The following is a 22,929-nucleotide window of genomic DNA, read 5'->3' as shown; positions in this document are numbered from 1 at the left end:
TTAAGAAGGAGCCCTGTGTTCACTCTCATCGTGGAACTGAGTGGGACCAGTGCTTCCAGAGGCCCCGGGGGGGTGATGGTACTTCACAAGAGCTGCCCCACCCCAGGGACCATATCTCCTTACAGGGGGTCTCACAGGCCCACTCGGAGAGGCCGGAGCGTCTTGGTTAGTTTAGTGAAGTGCTTTTTTTCTTATCTTATTATTTTTTATTCTGAGCTTTTTAAAACTTGTAGCACTGATGGGTTTAATTAATTAGTCAATGGAGAAATATTATTTGCATTAATTTGAATCAGTCTATTCATAATTCTGTTTCATTGCAGTTTGAGGTCTTTCTCATATTATCAATTAATATAATTATTGACTTATAAGCATCTGCTGATTCAGTGGCCTTGACATTCTTTAGTTATTATAAGTTCTGAGTAAATAAGAAGCTGGATTGAAGAGTGCTGAATCAGGATTCAGAAATATAATTTATGGATACCTTGTATCACAAGCCTAAGTCTTATTTCTCTGATTCTCATCTCCACAGTAGTTGACACTTAACATACAGAAAGGCCCAGCACTTGAAAAAATATCTATAGATGAGACAGGGATAAATTGATACAATGATCTTTGTGTCCCAGGGTATAAAAACTTACACTGTAGGATCAGGCAGAGTGTCAGTCTGCCTTTTATGAAGGACTGTTTTCAATGGACAGCCGCCACAGATTGAGGCTCTGATTCCAGCTCTGCGACTGTAGTGTGAACGTGAGAAAAAGTTAATCTCTGCAGTCTTCATCTGTGAAATACGCTCTTTGAGCTAATGTGTATTGAGTCATTGTTACAGCGAGATGTGGTCCATGCCCTCTGAGAGCTGAAGACACACATGTCAGTGAATAGTAGGGCTGAACATTATGGATGCTGTGAGCGACTTCACAGAGGAAATGAGGCTTACACTAACTCTTCCTGGAGAGCTCCCTCTCAGGCAGAACCAGGCCGAGGGGCGGAGGAAGGGAGGGAGAAGAGAGATGATTTGGGGACAGGGATCAGTAAGAGGACAGAGCAGGGGGCATCAACGAGGTGCCTGGACTGAGTGTGTGAACCTGTGCCGGGCAAAGCTGAGAAGGAGGTCGCAAGCACATCTTGAAGAGTCTGGTTCTTAGTGCTGAAATAAAGAAGCTTGACTAAAAGGTCTTTAATGCTCTCTCTAGCTTGGATTCTGACTGAACTATCATTGGTGAGTGTAAGGAGTTAATATGTTCTGACTAATCTGAGCGGTTCTTGTATTCAGTTAGCGACAGCCAAGTAGCTAGATGGACCACCACTGCCAGTTCTCTGTTTAACCTTCAGCCTTTGCAGCCACTAAAGGGTGGGGAATCAAATGCAGATTCCTTTGCCAGAATCTCTCTCCTGCTACTTCATCCTTCATGTTACTGCCTACATTTTTTGTTTTCTTCCTTTTTTTTAGTTGTGGAAAATTTCAAATGTATAAAAAGTAAACAGACTAGGATAATGAACTTCCATTACCCAGCTTCAGCAATTATCAACATTCTTGTTTAATTTATTCCTCTACTTGCGTCCCACCCCTCATTCAATAATTATTATTATTGTCATTATTATTTTTACTATTTAGGTATTGTTTACATACGTTGAAATGTATAAATCTTAGCTACAGGTTTTTGACAAACTTCCCATCACAACACAAAACGTTTGCATCGTCCTCCAAAGTTCCCTTTTATCCCTTCCTGGCGTCCTCTATCCCACCCCACCTCCAGCTGAAAAAACAGAAGAAAACATTGCCCCCGTTTTTGTTAGCTAGAGTAGTGTGCCTGTTCTAGAACTTAGGTGGTAGAACCCCTGGTGTGTACGCTCTTGTTTCTGGCTCAGCTTGTTAGCTGTGAGATTCGTCTGTGCTGTTCTGCCTCCGTGTTCCCACCCTCGGATTGCTTAGCAGCATTCTGTTCTAGGAATTTACTGCACTTTGTTATCTGTTATTTTCTCAAGGGACATTTTAATTGTTTCCCATGTTGTGCTATTGTGAATGAAGTTGCTGTGAACATTCCTGCATGCATTTTCCATAAAGATGTTTTTGTTTCTGTTGGATAAACCCCTAGGAGTAGAATTACTGGGTCTACAGATAGGTTTATGTTTAACTTTATGAGAAATGGCCCAGCAGTTTTCCAAAGTGGTTGTACCAGCAACGTATAAGAGTTACAGCTGCTGCACTCCCTGCCAGCATCTGACATCGTCTGCCTTTAATTTTAGCCATTCTTGTGAGTATGTAGTGGTATCTCATTGTGGTTTTTGTTTGATTTCCCTGCTGCCTCGTGATGTTGAACGTTTTCATGTGCTTCTTGGTCATTTGTATGTTGTTTTTGTCTGATGAAGACTTTTGCCCATTTCTAATTGGGTTGTCTTTTCATGATTGAGTTATAGTAGTTCTTCATATATTCTAGATACAAGTTATTTGTCAACTGTATGTTTTGTGAATATTTTCTCCCACTCTGGCTTGCTGATTCGTTTTCTTAACAATGTCTTTTGCTGAGTAAAATTTTTATTTTTGATTGAGTCTAAGTTATCAACTTTTTCTGGTTATTGCTTCTGTGTCCTATTAAAAAATCTTACTTTCAGATTGAAAATATATTCTCCTATATTTTCTTCTAGGAGCTTTATTCTTGTAGCTTTTATATTTAGATATGTTTGTCTTACATACATTTTTGTTTATGGTGTGAAGCTGGAGTCGAGGTTCATTTTTTCTCCATACAGATGTCCAGTTCTAGCACCATTTGTTGAAAGGACTTTCCTTTCCCTTTTGAATTGTTTTGGTACCTTTGTTGAAAACCACTTGTCTAAGTGTGGGGTCTGTTCCTGGACTCTGTTCTGTTCCTTTGATCTCCTTGTGTGCCTCGTGCCAATACTGCACTGTCTTGGTGACTAGTTTTATGGTAAGTCTTGAAGTTGGCAGTGTAAGTACAACAACTTTGTTGTTGTCAAGATTCTTTTGGCTAATCTAGGTCCTCTGCATTTCCACATAAATTTTAAAAAATCACCTTGTCTGTTTTTATTAAAAAGCCTGCTGGGATTATGAGTTATTTATAAATTATTTGGGGGGAGAATTAACTTCTTAACAGTATTGAACCCATGAACATGGTATACCTCCCCATTTATTTAGGCTGCCTTTAATTTCTCTTGACAGTGTTTTTTATCTTTTAGTGTGGACATTTTGCATGTCTTTTGTTAAGTTTTATTCTAAGTATTTTGTTATTTGATGCTATTGTAAATGTACCTTTATGTTTTTATGTTTTTAATTTTTTCCTACTACTATATAGAAATACAGTTGATCTTGTGTATGAATCTTCTACCCTGAGACGTGGCTACCCCCACTGAGTTTTTAACACACAGTTCCTGAACACCATGGACTGTCTCCTTTCACGTCTTTAAAGGGCTTTTTAGACTTGAATGTCCTTGTCTCCGGTGTCTGCCCCAAAGAGGGCCCTTGCGTCCCACGGCATCTGTGGAGTCTCCGACACTGCCCCCGCTGGGTTCGATGGTCCTTCCTCTGCGGTCTCTGTTGGAGCCCTTCCCACATGGGTCTTGAACAAGCCCTTCTTGGAGGGAGAGCTGTGCTGGCTCTCCTCTCCTCCCACAGCACCCAGCGAGGAGCCTTGTTCACAGTGCAGGAAAGTGCCTTTCAGCAGTGATTGCAGGACTGAGGGATCCTGTCACTCTGGGGGTGGGGGGGGGGGGGGGGCGGGGGGTGTCCTCACGGCAGCTTCCGTCATCGGAAACAATCCCTGAAGTATATCTTAAAAAGGGAAAACAGACCTTTTATCAAAAACGTGTCCCTGTGTTCTTCCTATTTAAAGGCACGCTTACTAGTGGATGGTCTCCTACACTCTATAAATGACTTAGGCTTTTGCTGCTGATTTTGGATGTTTGTAGATGATGTGTCTTATTCCTTTCTGTTTTCCAGGTGGCTGACTGTGCTTGGGATGAGACGATAAAAATCTATGACCCCATTTGTCTCGCTATGCCTGCTTGAGGTACCCCACGCTGGTCAGAGACAAAGGAACAGGGCTGAAGTACCACTTAACAGGAAATAAATTAACTATTGATAACATAGACATTAGGCTTTTATATGCTCTTCAGATTTCACATTTTAAAAATTTACCCTGGAATCAGTTTTGAGGCAGCTGATAGAGACGTTGGCTCACTGTTGAAGCCTAGTACATAAGCCATATCTCTTAAAACCCCAAGGAGGATTTGATGTTATGATAGATCTTGTAGTTTCTGTTAAAATGTAACCTCTGCATTGTAAAATGGATTAAAATACTGGAGCTCCGTAGACTCTATTGATAGTGACACATTTAATTTTTCATTTGTCATTTTTGATGTAAAATATAATCATTGCTGTTGAGAAAAATCAGAATAAACTGCATCTCTTGCTCATTTATGACGGTACTACAGCCCCACTGAGGCTGCTTTAAACTGTGTAGTGCATACGTGAACACAGCGCTGTGTCGGATGTACATGTGTGTCTGCAGCTCAGTAACGGCACTGATGCAGAGTCAGCCTACTCAGCAGTGTTTGCTGAGCGTCCGCTCCGCGCTTGACGCGCACACTGAGGCTCTCTCCAGGACGGCCCGTGCGCTGAGAGCGGGGAATGCTCTGAGTTAAGAGCTTACATGTTTTTCACATTTATTCAAAGCCTTTTAGATATTGTACTCATATGAGACCCTATATTTCTCACTTCCTACTTCCCTACTATCAAATTTTTAAAAAATTTGTCTCTGGGCAAAAAGTCTTAGGTCCTACTGAGGTTTCAAGCAATCTTGCCCTTGAAACCAGAGATAAGTAACGCTAGGAACCCTCCTTGCTACCTCCCTAAGTCTCCTCGAGAAATCTCCAGGTGCTGATGACCTGTAAAAAGGTAGGTTAAGAGGGAAAAATTAGTAAAACAAACAACTTTGCATAATGTGTATATTTTTACGTATTAGTAAAACAAAATGTGTTATAAATGGTAAAAATTGTCATTAAATTTTTGACAAGTTTTTTGAGAATTTTTAAAGAACAAAATATACTTTTTTGTAGTAATCAGAAGAAAAATAAAAAATACATGTAGTCTTATTTACGTATTTCTTGGTTTACTTGTTCCAGAAAAAAATTAAAAGACAGCTTACAAAATACAAAAATGAAACAGCATAAAAGGTAGGACAGAAGGAGACAGAAAGTGGAGCCAGGAGTGGGGCCTGAAAATGTGTGCCTGAGAGGCCTGGGAAGTTGCTTCTGGCAGCAGGAAAGGGGGGCCTGGTCAGAGCACGATTCAGGGCCCAGACCTCGTCCTAGTCCCAGGCGTGGCCCTCACACCATGCCGGCCAACGAAGGTCCTCAGTCGATGTGTGTGAAATGAGTCTCTCTTTGGTTCTCAGACCAGTCAGGACTAATTGTTTTTGAGAGGCCCCGTAAAGAGGACACTGCCTGACAGGAGGGTGTTGTAAGGAACAGGTGCTCCAGCACGTCCTGGAGCCAGCACGAGGGTGCCGTCCTGGAGTGGGCCTTGTTGCTTCCCTCCAGAGCCTCTGGCCCCACTCCCACTGCAGGGTGTTCTCTGTATCACAGAACTTACAAGAGACCTAACCCAGATCATATTTACTGTGAAATAAATTATTTATTTATTTTCCTTTTAGAATGCAAGAGATTTTAGTAAAATAATCTGCCATGTACCTTTTGAAACAAATACTTGCAATTTAAAAACTAACGCCTCTCAATTTATTTTCTCCCTCTATTTCGGGGACGTTAGTGATGCTTAGAACACTAACTTCATGGTACTTAGGTTCTCGGAGTCTCCCAGTGTGGACTGTGGGTGAACCTTTATCCAGTGGGCTCCCTGGAACTAGGGTTGGAAAGCTGGAAGGGACAGAGTTGGCTTCTCTCCCGAGCGAGAATGTGTGAGAGTTTTGAGTCCTTGGTGGTTCACAGCCAGGCAGCCTCTGGGCTTTAAGAGGCTGACCAGTCAGTCCCTCCAGGTTGGGGAGGCCAGCATTTGTCTCCAGGCTGCAGAGCTCTTAGCTCCCACCTGCCTGCCTGCCCAGGCCCCTCCTGCCTGCAGTGATGGCACAGCACTGAAGAGTGAGTGCAGGCAGGTCAGGGCCCTGAGCATCCTCCGTGACCTGGGCACGAGGTGAGAGGCTTTCTCTGTGTTACCCTTTGGATCTTACAGCGTCCCTGCAAGGAAGCCCTCCCAGTTTTCCAGACAAGGAAACGAAGGCTCCCAGGAGTCCTAATAGCCAGGAAGTATGGAGCTGGAATTGGAAATCTGCTACGACTGGATCCTGACCACATGGCCACCCTTTTCCTGGGAACAGCAGAAATTGGCCCACTGAGAAGCAGTAAAGATGTGGAACTCTCTGGTGACTTGATCCTGATCATTCCTGAGGGAACTGACAAAATTGAGTTTCCCAGTCTGAAGAGCTAAGCAGCGGACCCTGGGTCTGGAGTGACCCTGCCAAGCCCCATTGCCCTCCGAGGTCCAGGCTGAGCGCCAACTGTCCCTTCTGCCTTTCGCACTTAACTGTGTATCTTAGCTCGAATTGGGCTCTTCCCACAGCAAATTCAGTAATTTCTTACTTAACAGGCCTCTTCTTGAATGAGATAACCCACTTACATGTTTTTTACTTCCATGTATTTACTGAATAGTCCCAAATCTGTCTCTCCTGCATTCCCCACCTGGGTCGCCCACAGCCTTTGCACATGTTTTCTTCCAGCCAGACTCACGGCGCTCACCAAACTCCCCCTGAACACGCCTCCTCCTTTGTGCCCATCCTGTCCAGCCAGGCGCTCAGGCTGAAGACCTGCCTGCATCCTGCTCCTCCCCTTGTTCCCACCTCTGCACTCACACATCACAGAGGCCACGAAGTCCCGGCCCTTTTACCCCTAAATACTGCTCAGTTCTGTCTCTTCCCTCAGTCTAACCACCACTGCTCTGGTTCAGGCCATCATTAGCTTTTCTCTGGGCGATCACACAGCTTCCTAAATGATGCATCTGTTTCTAGTTCTGTGCCCTGAGCTGCCATCCTCAACACAGCTGCCGGAGACTGATCGAAAATACAATCTGATTACATCAATTTCTATGTAAAACCTTTCTCTGCTTCTAGGATTGCCTACAGGAAAAAGTTCAGGCTCACTAACCAGGCAGCTGAGGTCCTTTGGGGCTGGTCCCCTGCCTCTCTCGGCAGCATCACGAACTTTCTGCTCCAGCAACACTAGTGTGCTCACAAACTCCTCGTGTGAATATGCAGGTTGTCATTTCCATCTTTGCTCAAGCTAGTCCATGTGCCTGGATTGCCTTGCTCTCGGCTTGGCAAATTCTCACCCATCGTTTGAAAGTCACATGAAATTACTAAAGAAAAAGATTGACAACATACAAAAATTAAAACAGAACACACCATTAGCAAAGCTGGAAGACGGAAGACATGTTGGAAGGATATGTTTGCAACATATGTAACAAATGGCTTAATATCCATAATTTATGAAGACTATTAAAAATCACTAAGAAGACAGCCAGACGTGAAAGTGGACAAGGAAATCAACCGACGATTCAAGAAGAACAAACGCAAGTGTCTGAAGATGCTCCGACTTTGTCTCATTGATGACAAAGAAACGCAGATTAAAATGACGTCCCATTTGTTTGCTTATCAGTTTGGCAAACATTTAAAATATTGATAATTTCCAATATTGGTTAAAGCAAGAGCACTCTAATATACCTTTTTGGAAGGCAATTTTGCAATAAAGACTTTAAATTACCAGCAAGATTCCCTGCCCACATCCCCTACCCTGAACCCCAACTGCCTGGAGTCCAGGTAAGAGCAGATGTCCGAGGGCCCTCACTACATCACTGCTTGGGAAAACCTGGCTGCCTGTCTACAGAAGAAAGGTTACACTGTAGAGCAGCTGCTTAAAAGAGTAAGGTAGGACTGTGTCCCACGTGGAAAAATACACTGCTGTTAATATGTGTATTCGTTATCTATTTCTGTCTAACAAGTCACCCCAGAACTTAGCAGCTTAAAACAACAAACGTTTATTTATTCTTACAGTCTGTATAGATCAGGAATCCAGGAGTGGCTTCGCTGAGTTGTTCTGGCTCAGGTGTTCTCATGACATTGTGGTTAAGCGGTCACCCGGGTCTGGTGGACGTCTGAAGCTCAACTGGGGATGAGCGGGCAGTGTCACCCACATGGTTGGTAACAGGCCTCCAGTGCTCACCAGGTGGGGCCCTCCAGAGGCTGTGTGTCCCTACAACGTGGCATCTGGCTTCCTCCAGACCAAGTGAGACAAGAGAAAGAGAAGGTTAACCATGGCAGCCTCCGGCTTTTATAAGCTAATCTCAAGAGTGGCTCACCTCACTTCCTCCATGTTCTATGGCTCACACAGACCAATTCTGGTACAGTGTGGGAGGGGTTAACCAGGGGTGTGAATACTGGAAGTGGGAGGTCTTTGGGGATTATCTTGGAGGCTGGTTACCACTAAAGGCTTTTAAGAATAGCAAATTGTAGACAAATGTGTAGGATATCCTAATTTTATCATTTTTTAAAAGGGGGGATTATGTATATATAAATGTAAGAAACACTGAAAGGTTCACGCCAAACTCTTAATGGCACCCAGGTCTGTGCAGTGGGGTGGGCTGGGGAACACGAAGACGATACGTTCAGAGACTGTTTGTAAAGTGTGTTTTCCTTTATAGATTATAATGAGCATGTGCTATTGTCACAGTTAAAAATCATGGAAGGCGGCCGTATTTCCTTCTCCAGGAAGCCTCTCCGATATCCCCTCCAGCTTTTATTGCCCTCCTGTTTCTGCCACTAGACCCCGCTGTTGCAGGAATGACAGTGTGCTGCCTCGGCTCCACCTGCGAATCCCTGAGGGCTCAGAGGATGCTCATCTTTGACTCCTCTGTGGCTCCCAGACGGCCTGGCACAAAATACTTGCTCTGTATGTTTCTTGAATGAATTAACTAAAGCTTTTATTTAATGCCATCAACATTTATCAACTCCAAAAATAATGGAAATTGAGTCTAGACTCTTGATACTCGTAGGTCACGTGGCCTTCTGACCTTCAGATCTACATTCTGGCTCAATTAACCTTGCTAATCACAGTATTCCTATTTCTCCCGCTTTTCCATAGGAGCTTACCTAGTAACTGGTGTGGGAGATGGCATTAAATTTTTTTTTTAGTGAAATACCTAATGGAAAAGAATTATATGCAATAAAGTGGAGAAAATGTATGGTTTTATGTCAATGTAGGTTTCAAATATTTAGTTAAATATTGTTGCCTAAATGAGAAGGGGGAAACTGAATCAGCCCCAAATCCTTTACTTGACGTTAGTATCGCAAACGAAGCAGTTATAATTGCTGGCAGAAACGAATCATTCCATAGGTAGGTCTGTGCAGACTCTTCTTTCTGATGTTTGGGTAAGACGGCTTAAAGCAAGCGTCCTTCCACTGGAATGGTCCCCAGAAGCAGAAATCTGTCACTTGCTGATGTCTTTGGAAAGTTAAATTTCAAAGTTTTTTATCTGAGTATACTGTGAACAGACGCTTATAACACACACACACATGATTTGAACTGTGCTTCAGACCTCATTATTTCCTAAAGAAAGAGCATGACACTTGAAAAACACAGTCCCTGAAATAGCCAATAGTGCATAACCAGAGATTTTAGCAACAAAAACCGAGCATTCCCCAGGGAGCCGGAGCACAGGACTCAGCATAAAGCTTTCCAGTGTTGTTCCTGGAAAGTTGGCACCGTGGGCCATTCGGGAACGAGTTCTCGGGTGTCCACCCGTGAGGGCAGGGCGGCGGCCCCACGAGGCCCGGCGGAGGAGCCGAGCGCGCACGACGCCGCAGCCCCCGGTGCGAGCTGCTCGGCCTCCCGCGGCCCGGATCGCGGCTTCAGCGTCGGGGCTGGCGGTGCCGCACGGAGGTGCGCGTGGGGAGGAGAAGCAGAGCCGCTCGGGAACCGGAGCGTGCGTGTGGGGCTGGGGGCCGGTGGGGGTCGGTGGGCAGGAGAGGTGAGGGCGGGAGCGGGAGCCAGCGGCTTCCAGCTCTTCCTCGCCCCCAAACCCGGGCCGAGTCCGTCCTGCTTAAGCGGCGCGAACGCTGAACCGCGTCGGGCCCTGCGGCGACCTCGGCTGAGCGGGCCCCTCGCGGCCCCGCGGCCCCCTGCAGGGAGCGACGCTCAGGAAGGGTCGCGGAGGTCTTGCGCCTGCAGAAAAAAGGAATTTCCTTTTTCTCTTAGCCAAATGGGAAGCAAACGCTCCCGAGTCCCGCGGGGCGCAGACGTGCGGGCGGGGGAGCCGGGAGGCGGGGATCGTCCTGCCCCCAGAGCGGCCCGGCGGCCCCGCGGGGCGCCTGCTCCCCGGATCCAGGGAGGGCTGCGGCCGGCCCCGCGCCGCGCCCGCGTCCCCCTCCTCCCTCCTCCTGACCATCCTCCCTCCCCGCCGCCACCCCACCCCTCCCCCCGCGGCCCGCGGCGCCCCAGCGCCCTGAGCCCCCGCGCCCCCGGAACCGGGAGAGGGGACTCGCTCCACAGGCTCGGTTTCTTCCGCTTCTTTCACACCTTCGCCTCACGTGGACCGTGCGCCCCGCCCCCGCCCCCGGCTCCGCAGCCCGCGAAGCCCTCGGCGCCCCCGGAAGGTTCCCCAGAGCCGCGCGGGCAATCCCGGCGCCTCTTTGGAGGAAGCGCGGACGCGGAGCGCGTGGCCGGGACGAGAAGGGGCAGCCTTCGCTCCCCAAAGCAGGCCCACACGGGGTCCTGGGGCCGCGGGTCCCTTCGATGTGGGGGCGCTGGCGCGCGAGCTTCAGGGAGCCCCGCAGCCCCTGGCACCGACGTTTTCCCTTCCCTTCCCACCGAGCAGGTCCCGCGGCCGCGCCGGGAGGGACCGTGGGTGGAAGAGCCGCTGAGCTCGGGGGCGGGCGGCTGGGGCGCTGTCACTCGGGCTCAGAGCCGGTGCTCGACCCGGAGCGCTGTCGTTCCTAAAACCCGCCTCGGCTGAGCGCGGGGTACCCAGCCCGCGTCCCCGGCTCGGGGCCGGGAAGAAGAGGCGAGCGGGGCAGCCGGCCCGGCGCGAGGACAGGGCGGCGCCCCAGACCCGCCGGGGGGCGCGGGGCCGGGGGCCGGGCTGGCCCGCTCCGAGCTGCCAGCCGCGGAGCCAGCGTCCTCGGTGACGGGGACCGCGGGGCGCACCCGGCGCAGCTCGTCACCTACTTAAAGCCGCCGCCGCCGGGACTCCCGCCACTCCTCTCGGACCAGCCCCCCACCCCCGCCACTTTTCGGAGGCCCCCGCCCCCGCCACTGCCTCCCGAGCTTCGGGGCAGTCGGACGCGGAGCCGCGCGCAGAGAGGACGCCGGCGGGAGCTGCCCCCGCGGCCGACCGGCGCCCCCTGCCCTGCGCGCGGCTGGGCGACACCCGCCGCGGCCGCGCTCCTCCCGCTCCGTCCCCGCTCTGTGCCCGCTCCTCCCGCTCCTCCCCGCGCTCGTCCGCAGGCCCGGCGGCGCGATGCGGCAGCTGTGCCGGGGCCGCGTGCTGGGCATCTCGGTGGCCATCGCGCACGGGGTCTTCTCGGGCTCCCTCAACATCCTGCTCAAGTTCCTCATCAGCCGCTACCAGTTCTCCTTCCTGACCCTGGTGCAGTGCCTGACCAGCTCCACGGCGGCGCTGAGCCTCGAGCTGCTGCGGCGCCTCGGGCTGGTCGCCGTGCCCCCCTTCGGCCTGAGCCTGGCGCGCTCCTTCGCGGGGGTCGCCGTGCTGTCCACGCTGCAGTCCAGCCTCACGCTCTGGTCCCTGCGCGGCCTCAGCCTGCCCATGTACGTGGTCTTCAAGCGCTGCCTGCCCCTGGTCACCATGCTCATTGGCGTCCTGGTGCTCAAGAACGGCGCGCCCTCGCCTGGGGTGCTGGCCGCCGTGCTCATCACCACCTGCGGCGCTGCGCTGGCAGGTGAGGGGACCCGCGCCCACCCCGCCCACCGGCCGGCGGCCGCGGGCATCGCTCGGTGCTTGCGCTCACTTCCAGATGGGGACACTGAGGCAGATAGGCGGGGAGCTTGAACGCGGTCGCTGGCTCGCAAACGGGACTCCAGACCCGGCGGAGCCTCCCCAGCGCTCCGGCCCCTCCTTCCGAGCCCCCACTGGGCCGACCCCCGCCCGCCCCCACCGCGTATCGCCCTTCCGGTCCCCCAACCCGTCTTCCCCTCACCCCTTCCTTCCTCTGGGAGCGGGGGTGGGGGGCGCATGAGCCCAGACCGAGCCGGAAGGAGGGGCCGGAGCCTCGCCGGGTCACGCGGGCTGCAGCGGGGGGACTAGGGGCGCCGCGCAGGGGCCGCCGGGGCTGGGTCGGGGTCTCGGGCCGGGGCGGGCTGAGAGGCGGGAGCGCGCGGGAGCCAGGGAGCGGGAGACCCTCACGGGCTCTTGCCCCGCGCGCCCGCCCGGGTAGGATTCAGGAGCTGCGGGTCCCTCTCCCTCCTGGCGACCCCGGGGAGGCAGGGACAACACGCGCCTGGTGACCTCAGGGCCAGCCCGGGAAGCCACAGCGTCCACCCCGAGGGCACTGCGCCCCCCGGGGCCCTGTCGTGGACAGGGGCGGGGGGTACGCAGGGAAGGCGCCACTCCTGCTGCCTGGAGCCGGGCATCGACCGAGCGCGGCTCCCCGGCTTTGTACCGGTGCGCAGAGGTGGGGCGCGAAGTCCGCTCCTTTCCAACCCGACGCCTTCTGCCTTCTCTTTTTCCTTCCTGCCCCGGCTCGGCCGTCGCGGGCGCCCCAGGAGCCGGCGACCTGACCGGTGACCCCGTGGGGTACGTAACGGGCGTGCTGGCCGTGCTGGTGCACGCCGCCTACCTGGTGCTCATCCAGAAGGCGAGCGCCGACACGGAGCACGGGCCGCTCACCGCGCAGTACGCCGTCGCCGTCTCCGCCAGCCCGCTGCTTGTCGTCTGCTCCTTCGCCAGCACCGACTCCATCTACGCCTGGGCCTTCCCCGGCTGGAGGGACCCAGCCATGGTCTGCATCTTCGTGGCCTGCATCCTGATCGGCTGCGCCATGAACTTCACCACGCTGCACTGCACCTACATCAACTCGGCGGTGACCACCAGCTTCGTGGGCGTGGTGAAGAGCATCGCCACCATCACGGTGGGCATGGTGGCCTTCAGCGACGTGGAGCCCACCTCTCTCTTCATTGCCGGCGTCGTGGTCAACACCCTGGGCTCCATCATTTACTGTGTGGCCAAATTCCTGGAGACCAGAAAGCGAAGCCACTACGAGGACTTGGGGGCGCAGCCCGGGGGCGACGAGGCGCCGCCGAGCGGAGGCCAGCTGCCGTTCTTCCTGGAGGAGCTGCCCGCGGAGGGTGGAGAGATCGGGTCAGCAGGTGGGGAGGCAGCAGGTGGCCCGGCTCGGCAGAGTGGGCAAGAGGCCAGGGGCAGCCCCGGGGGAGCCCGGCTGGGGGCTCGGAGCGCGCAGGTGTCAGGCAGCCCTGAAGCGAGCAAGAGGTCGTTAAAGGATGCTTACCTTCAAGTGTGGAGGTTAGTTCGGGGCACCAAGTACACGAAGAAGGATTATTTGATAGAAAATGAGGAGCTTCCCAGCCCTTGAAAAGGAAATGCGTGTTTGTATATATGTACATATGCTTATTTTATAAGTGAGAGATAACTTATTTTAATGAGGGCTGCCCAATTTCATTCTTTGAGGAGTGGGGAAGGGAAGCAAGGGAAAGAGCTGAAACGGACTGATATCCACGGCAGAGCGCCTGTGTGAATTATTTAGTGAGGTTGCCCGAGGCATCGCCGAGGCAGGAGGTTGTGAAGCTGCTTGACAAGCCAGGCAGACTCTGGGCATGTTAGCTTTTCATGGTGATAACCATAACCAAGTGTCTGCGTGTACCCAGTCGCTCGCCACCCGCTCTGAAGATGGAATGTAGAGATGAGGGTAGCACCCGGTCAGCTCAAAGATCACACAGGGGCACGTTTCTGGTGATGGAACCACAGTTTTTATGGCCAGCTGGGCAAAGAGTATATTATTGAAATGACGTATATAAATACACTGAATTGATGTTTCCTGTCATAGTCAGCTGAAATACCGTGTTTACTAATTTTTCTTCACTTGTTTCCTTTTTTAAATAAGTGCTTTATTATTCTATTTTATATTGGTAGAAAATGTTAAAGCTACTTTGAAAATATGAGTTCTTAGCTTTAATCATGAAGTTTAAAGTTGGCTTTTAGTAATTATAAAAATATTTTAAAGGTTGTTTTGGCTCATTGCTTTATAATATTTATTACTGAATGCCATAGCCTTTTTAAAAACCAGTTTTACTGTGTCTGGTATGCTTTCAAGCAAACGCGATGGCTGAAATAGAATTCGGCCTTCACTGAAGCCGAAACAGAGTGAGACCATCCTGGTGAGCTCGCCCTTCCAGCCACACTGCACGATCCAACCGTGTTACCAAAAGAGCAGCTGCTATATTCACTTTATGATATTTTTCTATCTTAAATTTGTCAAAATAAAGTATGAGTCTATCTGGTAAAAAGATGTATTGTTAGAAATTTGTTTCAGACACTCTTATGCTCTATTGTTGCTGTGTGGCTTGTGTGGTTTGCCTTCAGTGTGGGGTCTGGTATCTGGTGCGTAGGGGCCACACTTTGGGGAACTTCCTATGTGAGCATGGCAGTTGAGTTTAAAACAACCACCGCACTCTTCATTTTCCAGTCAAGGAAACTGTTACGAAGAAGATAAAATGCTGCCTCCTGCTGTGCCTGAAGGCCCTCCCCAGCGACTTGGGTTACTGTGGAGTCTGACATGTGGGAGTGCGGTGTCCCGGGGACAAGGCTTCCGCCAGCCCTTCAGGAGAGGACTGTGAGGGTGAAGACACTCTTATTTGCGAGCGTGTTCCTGACACTCTCAGATGGTAGCACCCTGTGTTTTCCTTTATTTTCCAAAAACCAAAACAAAACAAAAAGCAGAGGCAGAAATGAAGTTTCAGCTCCATCAGTTTGGCTCCGCAAGCTGGTGAGCATGTGTGATTGTGGTTTCCCATTGGTCCTGGTTTACTGGTTTTCACGGGCAATTGATGGTTTCCATAGGCACCTCTACAAGCTGTTTCAGAGCCCTCAGATGCTAATCGTTGGCTGGGGTTATAATGACCTTTTTAAAAATAGGCGTTAGTTTTAATGTCAATATGCCAGAAGGCAACATCCTGTTGCAACTCTGTGGAGCTGAGAATTAATGAAAAGCAGCAAAATTGAATGACCTCTGTACTTTTTTGTTAATACTGCTGTCAGATAAATGGATAGAATGATTGTTTTCACTGAAAAGATTCCCTTTTGGTTAAAATGGTGGGTTTTCATTTATTGCAAAAGGATTAACCCTTTCCTGTCAACAAATTTGTAGAGGCACTTTATCAGAGTTCTCCAGAGAAACAGAACCAAGAAGAGATATATATATGATATATATACCTATATATGTTAACAGAACCCATAAGATTGTATGTATATCTATATAATCTATATCTAATCCCAGAGAGAGAGAGAGAGGGAGGGAGGGAGAGTTTAAAGAACTGGCAGTTGTGGGGCCAGTCTGGAATCTGTAGGGCAGGTGGACAGTGGGATACTTGGCAGGGTTTTTCGGCTGCAGCCTTGGGGCAGAACTGCTGCTGCTTCTGCAAACCTCAGTCTTTGCTCTTAAGGTCTTCATCTGATTAGATGATGCCCACCCACATGATGGAGGATAATCTCCTTTACTCAAAATCCACTGATTGTGAATATCAATCACGTCTAACAAATGTCTTCTCAGCAACATCTAGACTACTGTGTGACCAAACAACTGGGCACCACAGCCTAGCCCAGGTGTCACATAAGAGTGACTGTCCCAGGCACCTATGGGGGGAGGTGGCTGGGGGAAGTATGACAGGGTAGGAAAAGCCCAGGAAAATCAGAAGTGGATGTTCTGTTATGTCCATTGTTTGGGAAAAGCTTGGCAAGTCAGTAAGTCCCGGGGCAGGATGGGAGTCAGGCCTGGAGCCCGGCCATGGGCGGCCATGAGCAGGTGGGTTCCGAATCCTTCCTCCATTGTCAGGAGCTCTGGGGCCCTTCTGCAGACTCAGCTCCACCCTGACTGTCGGGCTCTGGCAAGGCCTGAGTCAGGCAGGAACGTGGCTTCTGAGATGCTCCAGCATGTGACCGTGGAAGGGACGCAGCTGGAAATCACCTCTGTTGCTTGACTGACCCAGTCTTAGTGCCCCATCACTGATCACTTGCATTCGCCCTTTTTCTGAGGTTATGCCCTCACCCTGTACCCGGTTGGGTGTCTGTGGTCCCTGCCTTGACAGTCAGCTCCTCTCTCAGTTCTTCAGGGTGCAGGCCCTGCCTCACACCCGCCTGCCACTTCTCAGCTGGAATCTGTCCGTGCAACAGCCCCTGCTGCTGGTCCCCTCCCCTAAAAGCTGTCGAGCCCTCTGTTCCTAATTAAGCACAGACCACTCAGAAGCGCCGGGGCTACTGACCGCCCAGAACCGTGCGGCTGAGAGGGTGCGTGCATGCTGGCGGGCTGCTGGGCGCAGCTGAAGCAGTGACCTCAGCTTCTGCAATACCATGGCCCACAGAAGTGCTCCCTCGTCAGGGGGCCTAATCGTCTGTGTGACTGATGGCAACACTTCAGAGACAGAGCTGGGTGAAGCTTACAGGTCCTTGACTGACTGATGATGTGTTTGCATTTCAGTATGCCAAGCTGACCTCTCCTCAAGCTCCCTGGGTCTTTTGGGGCTGTGTCCAGTCGGCTGGTGTGCCCATCAAAGGCGTTCTTCGTTTCCGTCACCACGTTTTGGATTTTTTTAAACGTCCAGCATTTCCTTTTGATTCCTTTTTAGAGTTCCATCTCTCTGCTGACGTTACCCATCTGCTCTAGCATGTTTTCTACCTTTTCCGTTAGAGCCGTTAGCATATTAATCACAGTTCTGCTAAATTCCCTGTCTGATCATTCCAGCACCTGTGTCACACCTGAGGCTGGTTCCATGTTTGCCTTGTCTATTCAGATACGTTTTTTCCTTGCCATTTAACACGCATTATAATTTTTGTTGTTGAAAGCCAGACGATGTATGGGACCGTAGGAACTGAGGTGAACAGGCTTCTAGTGTGAGATTTCCTGTTACTGTGGCTAGAAGTTGGGTTCTGTAGAATGTTTGCTGAAGCTGCAGGTGCCCAGGCTTCTGATTCCTCGAGTGTCCTCGTTGTCGTCTCCCTGTTGTCTTGGGGCTTCTCTGAGGACTCTTCCTTGGACGGAGTTTGGCACGCTGCGGCTGTCCCAGCTGTGGTCCGCTCTGACCGTCCGGAGCCGTGGGTGTGCTGGGCGAGAGCAGGAAGGGGCGTGCTCTGCCGTCTCATTAGTGCCTCTCAGACTTTCGGTGCCGGTGTCCCTGGGTTGGGACCTTCGCAAGTGTTTCTTAGCCTTTTCTTTTTCCTCCCCTTGGATGAGACAGCCAGAGGGGCCTCAGGTGGGAGAAATGCCCTCCCCCAGGGTGGGACGAGCCCTGGTGAGTCTTGGCCCCTGGGGAGCACCCCTCTGGGCCTGGTTCACAATGGTTACTCTTTCCCTCCTCTGCTGGAGTGCCAAGGTTTCCTGGAAGTCACATGCATGAAAGTGTGGGTGCCCCCCTAAGACTGTGGCCCCCAGGAGTTTCTCGTTCTCACGATAGTCCATATTCAGCCTCCAGAAATAGATAAAATTTGCCATTTAACTGTTTCTACCAATTTATAGCTCCAGTGGTTTCTGCTCCAGGTAGGAAGATCTCTGCTGTCACTTTCTGGATTCACCTGTCTATCCAGATTTGGGGGTGGCAGTTTGCCCTTTGACCTCAGCTCTCCAATGGATTCTAGAAAAGTCATTGATTTTCAGTGTGTCCATCTTTCTCTGGTTGTAAGGATGAGAGTAACGACTGCCAAGTCTTTACATGTGGGCGCGGAAACCAGAAGTCCTGGCGAAGACTTTTGAAAACCCTGCTCAATTTCTGCAAAAATAGAAGTTGTGAAGGGAAACTAGACATTCCTAAGGAAGTTTCCAAAAGAAATAAAAGCTCCTAAAGCTACTGACCCTCCCTGTAACTCCTGTCTTCCCGCACTCAGGCCGTGGGGACATATGCATGTGAGTGTGGGCAACTTTCGAGTCCAAGTGCATTGTGAGCAAGAGGCGATGCCCGCTGAGGTTGGCATGCCGTGGAAGTCGTCATGGTATCAACTGCCCCTTCTCTGTCTTGGGGTGCTTCCTCTCTGCATCACAGAAATCCTTCCTTCTTCTGGATTTTCTTTTACCATGTTCCACATACCTGCCATGACATCCATAATGCTCATGTGAACGGCTGAGTAGCGGCTGCTGATCTGTTTCCTCGTTGCCTCCACCTCCAGACACCATGGTCGGTCTGCCAGGCTGGACGTCATCACAGCATCTGCTGAAACCGTGCTCTCTCCTTGTGCCCCACCTCCACCCCCACACACAGAACAAGTCCTTCTGATTCCGCATCTGCTTTGTCCTGCTCCTGAGATGAAACAGCAGGTTTGGGAAGAGAGCCTGTGAGCAGAACAGAGGAGAAAGTGGAGCAGCAGGATGCACAACTAGTGAAATGGACTCTGAGCCCCCTTGGGGAAGCATCCTTGCCCCGAGTCTGAGCTCAGTGGCTCAGGTGGTGTCGATCATCCATCCGCCCTCAGTGTGGTACTCCAGCCAATGCCGTCAAAGCACCTCCTCCACTTGGAAGCTGGGCTGGTTCAGGGATGGTCCTGGGACCTGGTCAGAGCCAATGGGGGGCAAGGAGACTTTTGGCAAGACTGAAGTCGCATATTCTTTCCTTCCTGGACTTGATCCTAGGAGATGGGGTGGCGGTGGGGGGGTGGGGGGAGCTCAGACTACTGCAGCCATCTTGCTGCCAGGGACAGATAAGGTAGAATGAAAGGAAATAGCACAGAGAGGTGGACCAGGAGACAGAGAGAGAGAAACTGAGCCCTGGGGACCTCACATGGCTCTGGTCCCAAGCCCACTTTCACTTAAGTTCGCACCATCCTTCAGATGGTCAGTTTTGTAAAACGGAGTCGTTTTTGGTGTTGTTCTTTGGGATTCTGGTACATCAGGTTTCCTGCCACTTGCAACCCAGAGAGTCCCCAGTGACACAAACATAAACTGGGGGGTCTCAGGGGGGGGGGGGGGGGGGGTGGAGGGACCACAAGAGGGGTTTCTGTCATTTGTTTTGACTTTCGTCACACAAGCTGTGGTGAAACATGAGCTAGAGGGTGGACGTGCCACCCTGGTCGACCACAAATTTCCATCTGGTGCGTGTCACCCATGGGCTTAGCTTAGCAACCCGTGGTTTATCTATCATCTTTCTCTTCAGTTTGCAATGGAGCTGATCCCTACATTCGTGCCTCGCAGATTCACTGGCATATTGTGTATTGCACCCTGTTATAAGTAATAACACCTGAAGCTTGTTATGGTAGTGCTTGCCGTTTGCTAGGTGTGGCTCCAAGCGTTTCGCATGTACCAACTCATTTGACTCTCACAACATTCCTATAGGTCAGCATTAATATTGTCCCAGTCATTCAGGGGGTAAACTGAGGTATGAAAGGCCAAGAAATGTGCCCTGGCCACACAGCTGGTGGCTCGTGGATCAGGGATCTGATCTGATCCTGGGTGGTCTGGCTCCAGGGCCCACATGTTTCCTGCTCTGCCTCCGGGTGAGGCGCATTCACGCTGACATCACAGAGTGGGACACGCTGGGCATGGCTGGGCATGGCGGGTGGCAGTTCCTGGGCTCAGGGAGGACCCAGGCTCTGTCCACAATTCCTTTCTGCTGTCCTCAAAAAGGAAGAAGACCCAGCCCTGATGGCCTAGCGGTTAAGTTGGGTGCACTCCGCTTCAGCAGCCTGGGTTTGGTTCCTGGGTGCGGAACCACACCACTTGTCTGTCAGTAACCATGCTGTGGCAGTGGCTCACATAGAAAAACTAGAAGGACTTACAGCCAGCATATACACTGGCATATGCACTGGGGCTCTGTGGGGGACAAAGGAAGAAGAAAAAGGAGGAAGAGTGGCACAGATGTTAGCTTAGGGTGAATCTTCCCCTGCAAAAAAAAAAAAAAAAGTGATGTTTAAAAAGAAGATAAAAGTTTATTTCTAGAAACATCATATGTGTGTGTATGTATGAATAGTTTTCTGTTTGGGAGCCTCAGGAACCCGGAGAGCAGCTGAAATGCCCTGAAAAGCAGAGTAAAGAAAGGGGCTCGATCGCTGTTATAACTAACAACTTGAGTGTCCCCAAGCTCTCTGGCCTTTTGGGTCAATCTCTTGTCTAATATTCAGATAAAATGACTTATCCATTCCTTAGATAACGTTAGTAAGTGCACAGCTCTCCAGTGTTCCGAGGACTCACTGAGCATGCTCGGTGTTGCTGATGACTTCCTGCTCCCGGCTGCTGCACTGATCTTTTTTTTTTTAAGAAAAAAACCAGCTTTATTGAAATATAATTTACCTACCATAAAATTCACTCATTTTAAGCTCACAATAGTCTTTAGCACATTTATAGAATTGTACAACCATTGCTGCTGTCTAGTTTTAGAACGTTTTTATCATCCCCAAAAGAAACCCTGTACGGGCTAGAAATCACTTCCCTCCGATGCCCCAGCCCCCGGCAGACGCCGATCTACTGTCTGTCTCTGTGGACTTGCCTCTTCTGGCCTGATTGCTTCTTGCTACCCTGAAAGTGCTTTTTCAGACTGCTCTTCCTAGCCTGCTCCTGCACCCCCTTTTGCACACAGGGTGTTGCTGATAGACAGGTGATGCTGGGACGCCGTGGACAAGATTTACTGGATGCTTGACGGTGACTGTCACAGGGCATCTCAGTGTCGACAAGGAAGACTCGAAAGCCAGTGTCAGAGGCCCCTGCCCTTGGCGTCCCCGACTGTCCGTCTCCTCCTGGGCCCTGCCTGCTGCTGGGTGGGGGACCCTCTGCTCACGATGGGCTCTTTTCCCGTAGTCACCCCTCCCCCGGGCGTGTGCCTCCCAGTCCCTTATTGTCTCCAGAAGTAACTGGCAGGGCTTCAACGTTGTTCTCTACAACAAAAGAACAGTCATCCTCCAACATAATTCTCCACTTCCTGGAAGGTGGAAAAGCCATTGTTAGGACGGCATCGCCCGTGTTCTGTCCCATGACACGACACTCTCTCTCCACACACACACACACACACACACACACACACGTGTGGCGAGGGAACGTTATTGTGGAAACTTTTGTAACTAATGCAGATTGATTGTCCTCCCCCACCCCCATTCTTCCTTGAACACAGGATCTGAATTTGTTCAAATTCAAGCAGCAGCGTGCTCCGGTGGAGGGGGGCGTGGGTCAGCCCCCTAGCGGATTAATCATTGTTTTCCTAAAACCACCACGGTGGACCCCCATCTTTTTGCACTGGTCGGCTCGAGGGTGGGCCTGTGACGCAGCTGCTGCAGGAGGTGAGCGGGCACATGTGTGGGGAAGGGGTCCTGGGCAAGGTCTCTGTGCTAAGGAGAGACTGCAGAGCAGCTCCCTGTGTCCCCCTCTGTGTGCGTTTGGGGAGGATGTGCTGTGTGAAACCACAGTGGGCCCTTTGCAGCCCTGATGGGCAGTCCTAAGGACGAGGGGCAGTGTGCTGAGGGAGCCAAGAAGAATGAGGGACGAGCCTGCTCCCGGAGCCCTCGCTGTGCTGCTGACTTGAGATGCGCCGCCGGCTTCCAGGCTGTTAGAGGACAGGACAAACGCCTGTCCTATGCCCACTTGTAGTTGCACATTCTTTTCCTTTCAATCAAAAGCTTCCCAACGGATGTAATTTAAATTTGATAATGAATTTTGTTTCATAAAGAAAATATAGTTGAGAAACAAAACTTTTTTTCCATTGCAACACCATCCATTCACCTATTCAATATTTATTCATTCAACAAGCATTAAGTAAACTTACATACCAATTTCTGAACAGTTTGTTTCTTCTTTTTAATATTTCTTTATAGTAAATGTAATTAGTGATTTTATATCTACGAAGGATTACTTCCAGAAGGGCTAGTTTGAGGATAAAGACTAGCCGAACATTCTTTGAAAAGGCGTCACAAACTCTGGGGTTCATCTTCTGAAGTTTATCTGACAGACCAGATTGCATGGTGTTCCCATGTTCACCAGAGTTTAAAAAACAAACCAGAAACTCTATAAAAATGGGCAAAAGATATGAACAGAAAGTTTTTCGCAAAGGAAATGAAATGGTTCCTATGCACATAAAAAGGTCCTGAACCTCATTTAAGTAGAAAGACAAATTAAAGTACAATGAGCACACCCGTGTCAGTGAGGCTGTGGGGGTGTCGACACTCTTCTAGGTTGCTCATGAGCGATCGTGTTGGTATGACCTCTGCAGAAGGAAAAAAGGATAATAAGCAGTGACCTCGTCATTCTCTGTGTGACCTGAATGTCCATGTCCCCCCCCCCCCCCCCCCCCCCCCCCCCGCAGAATCGTATGTTGAAATCCTAACCCCCAATGTGATGGCATATGGAGGTGGGCCTTTGGGAGGGGACCAGGTCATGACGGGGGAGCCTCATGAATGGGCTCAGAGCCCTGAGAAGAGGAGAGGCGAGCTTGCGGCCTCTGCTCTCTGCCATGTGAGGACAAAGAGGAGACAGCCGTCTGCAAACCAGGGATCGGGCCCTCGCCCGCTGGATCTGCCCACGCCTCCACCTCGGACTGCCAGCCTCCAGAAGTGTGAGAAATAAATTTCTGTTCTTTTTAAGCCACCCAGTCTGCAGTATTTTGTCGGAGCAGCCCAAACGGACCAAGACAAAGATTTTGTTCTGGACAAATATCTTTGGTGGGAATTGCAGTTCCCCTGGCCTCCCCTCTCCCACGTCCCTT

At 50.7% G+C, this 22,929-nt stretch overlaps 2 protein-coding genes across 3 annotated transcripts in view; both read left to right on the top strand.

Annotated features, from left to right (window-relative positions):
- The window catches only part of PEX7 (peroxisomal biogenesis factor 7), a 95,093-nt gene extending 90,653 nt beyond the window's left edge, over positions 1-4,440 (top strand). For both annotated transcript variants that reach the window (XM_046676785.1, XM_046676784.1), the window contains one exon: positions 3,953-4,440. In XM_046676785.1, the coding sequence (XP_046532741.1) occupies positions 3,953-4,021 (69 nt within the window). In that variant the 3' untranslated portion in view covers positions 4,022-4,440. The remainder of the gene's footprint in view (positions 1-3,952) is intronic.
- A 6,311-nt stretch (positions 4,441-10,751) lies between these two features.
- On the top strand, positions 10,752-14,476 carry SLC35D3 (solute carrier family 35 member D3). The gene is made up of 2 exons (XM_046677041.1): positions 10,752-11,972; positions 12,796-14,476. The coding sequence occupies exons 1-2, from the start codon at positions 11,534-11,536 to the stop codon at positions 13,620-13,622; spliced, it is 1,266 nt and encodes a 421-aa protein (XP_046532997.1). The 5' UTR covers positions 10,752-11,533; the 3' UTR covers positions 13,623-14,476.
- Positions 14,477-22,929: the final 8,453 nt, after the last annotated feature.

The sequence above is a fragment of the Equus quagga genome, chromosome 11 (assembly GCF_021613505.1).
Source record: "Equus quagga isolate Etosha38 chromosome 11, UCLA_HA_Equagga_1.0, whole genome shotgun sequence".
NCBI lineage: Eukaryota > Metazoa > Chordata > Mammalia > Perissodactyla > Equidae > Equus > Equus quagga.
The sequence above is the reverse complement of the archived record's forward strand: the minus strand, read 5'-3'. Positions and strand labels throughout refer to the sequence as shown.

Excerpts from the sequence above, each read along its gene's own strand:
- SLC35D3 (XM_046677041.1), top strand. The coding sequence starts at position 11,534 with ATGCGGCAGCTGTGCCGGGGCCGCGTGCTGGGCATCTCGGTGGCCATC. Across the intron at positions 11,973-12,795 it reads CTGCGGCGCTGCGCTGGCAG|GAGCCGGCGACCTGACCGGT; the intron begins GTGAGGGGACCC and ends CGGGCGCCCCAG.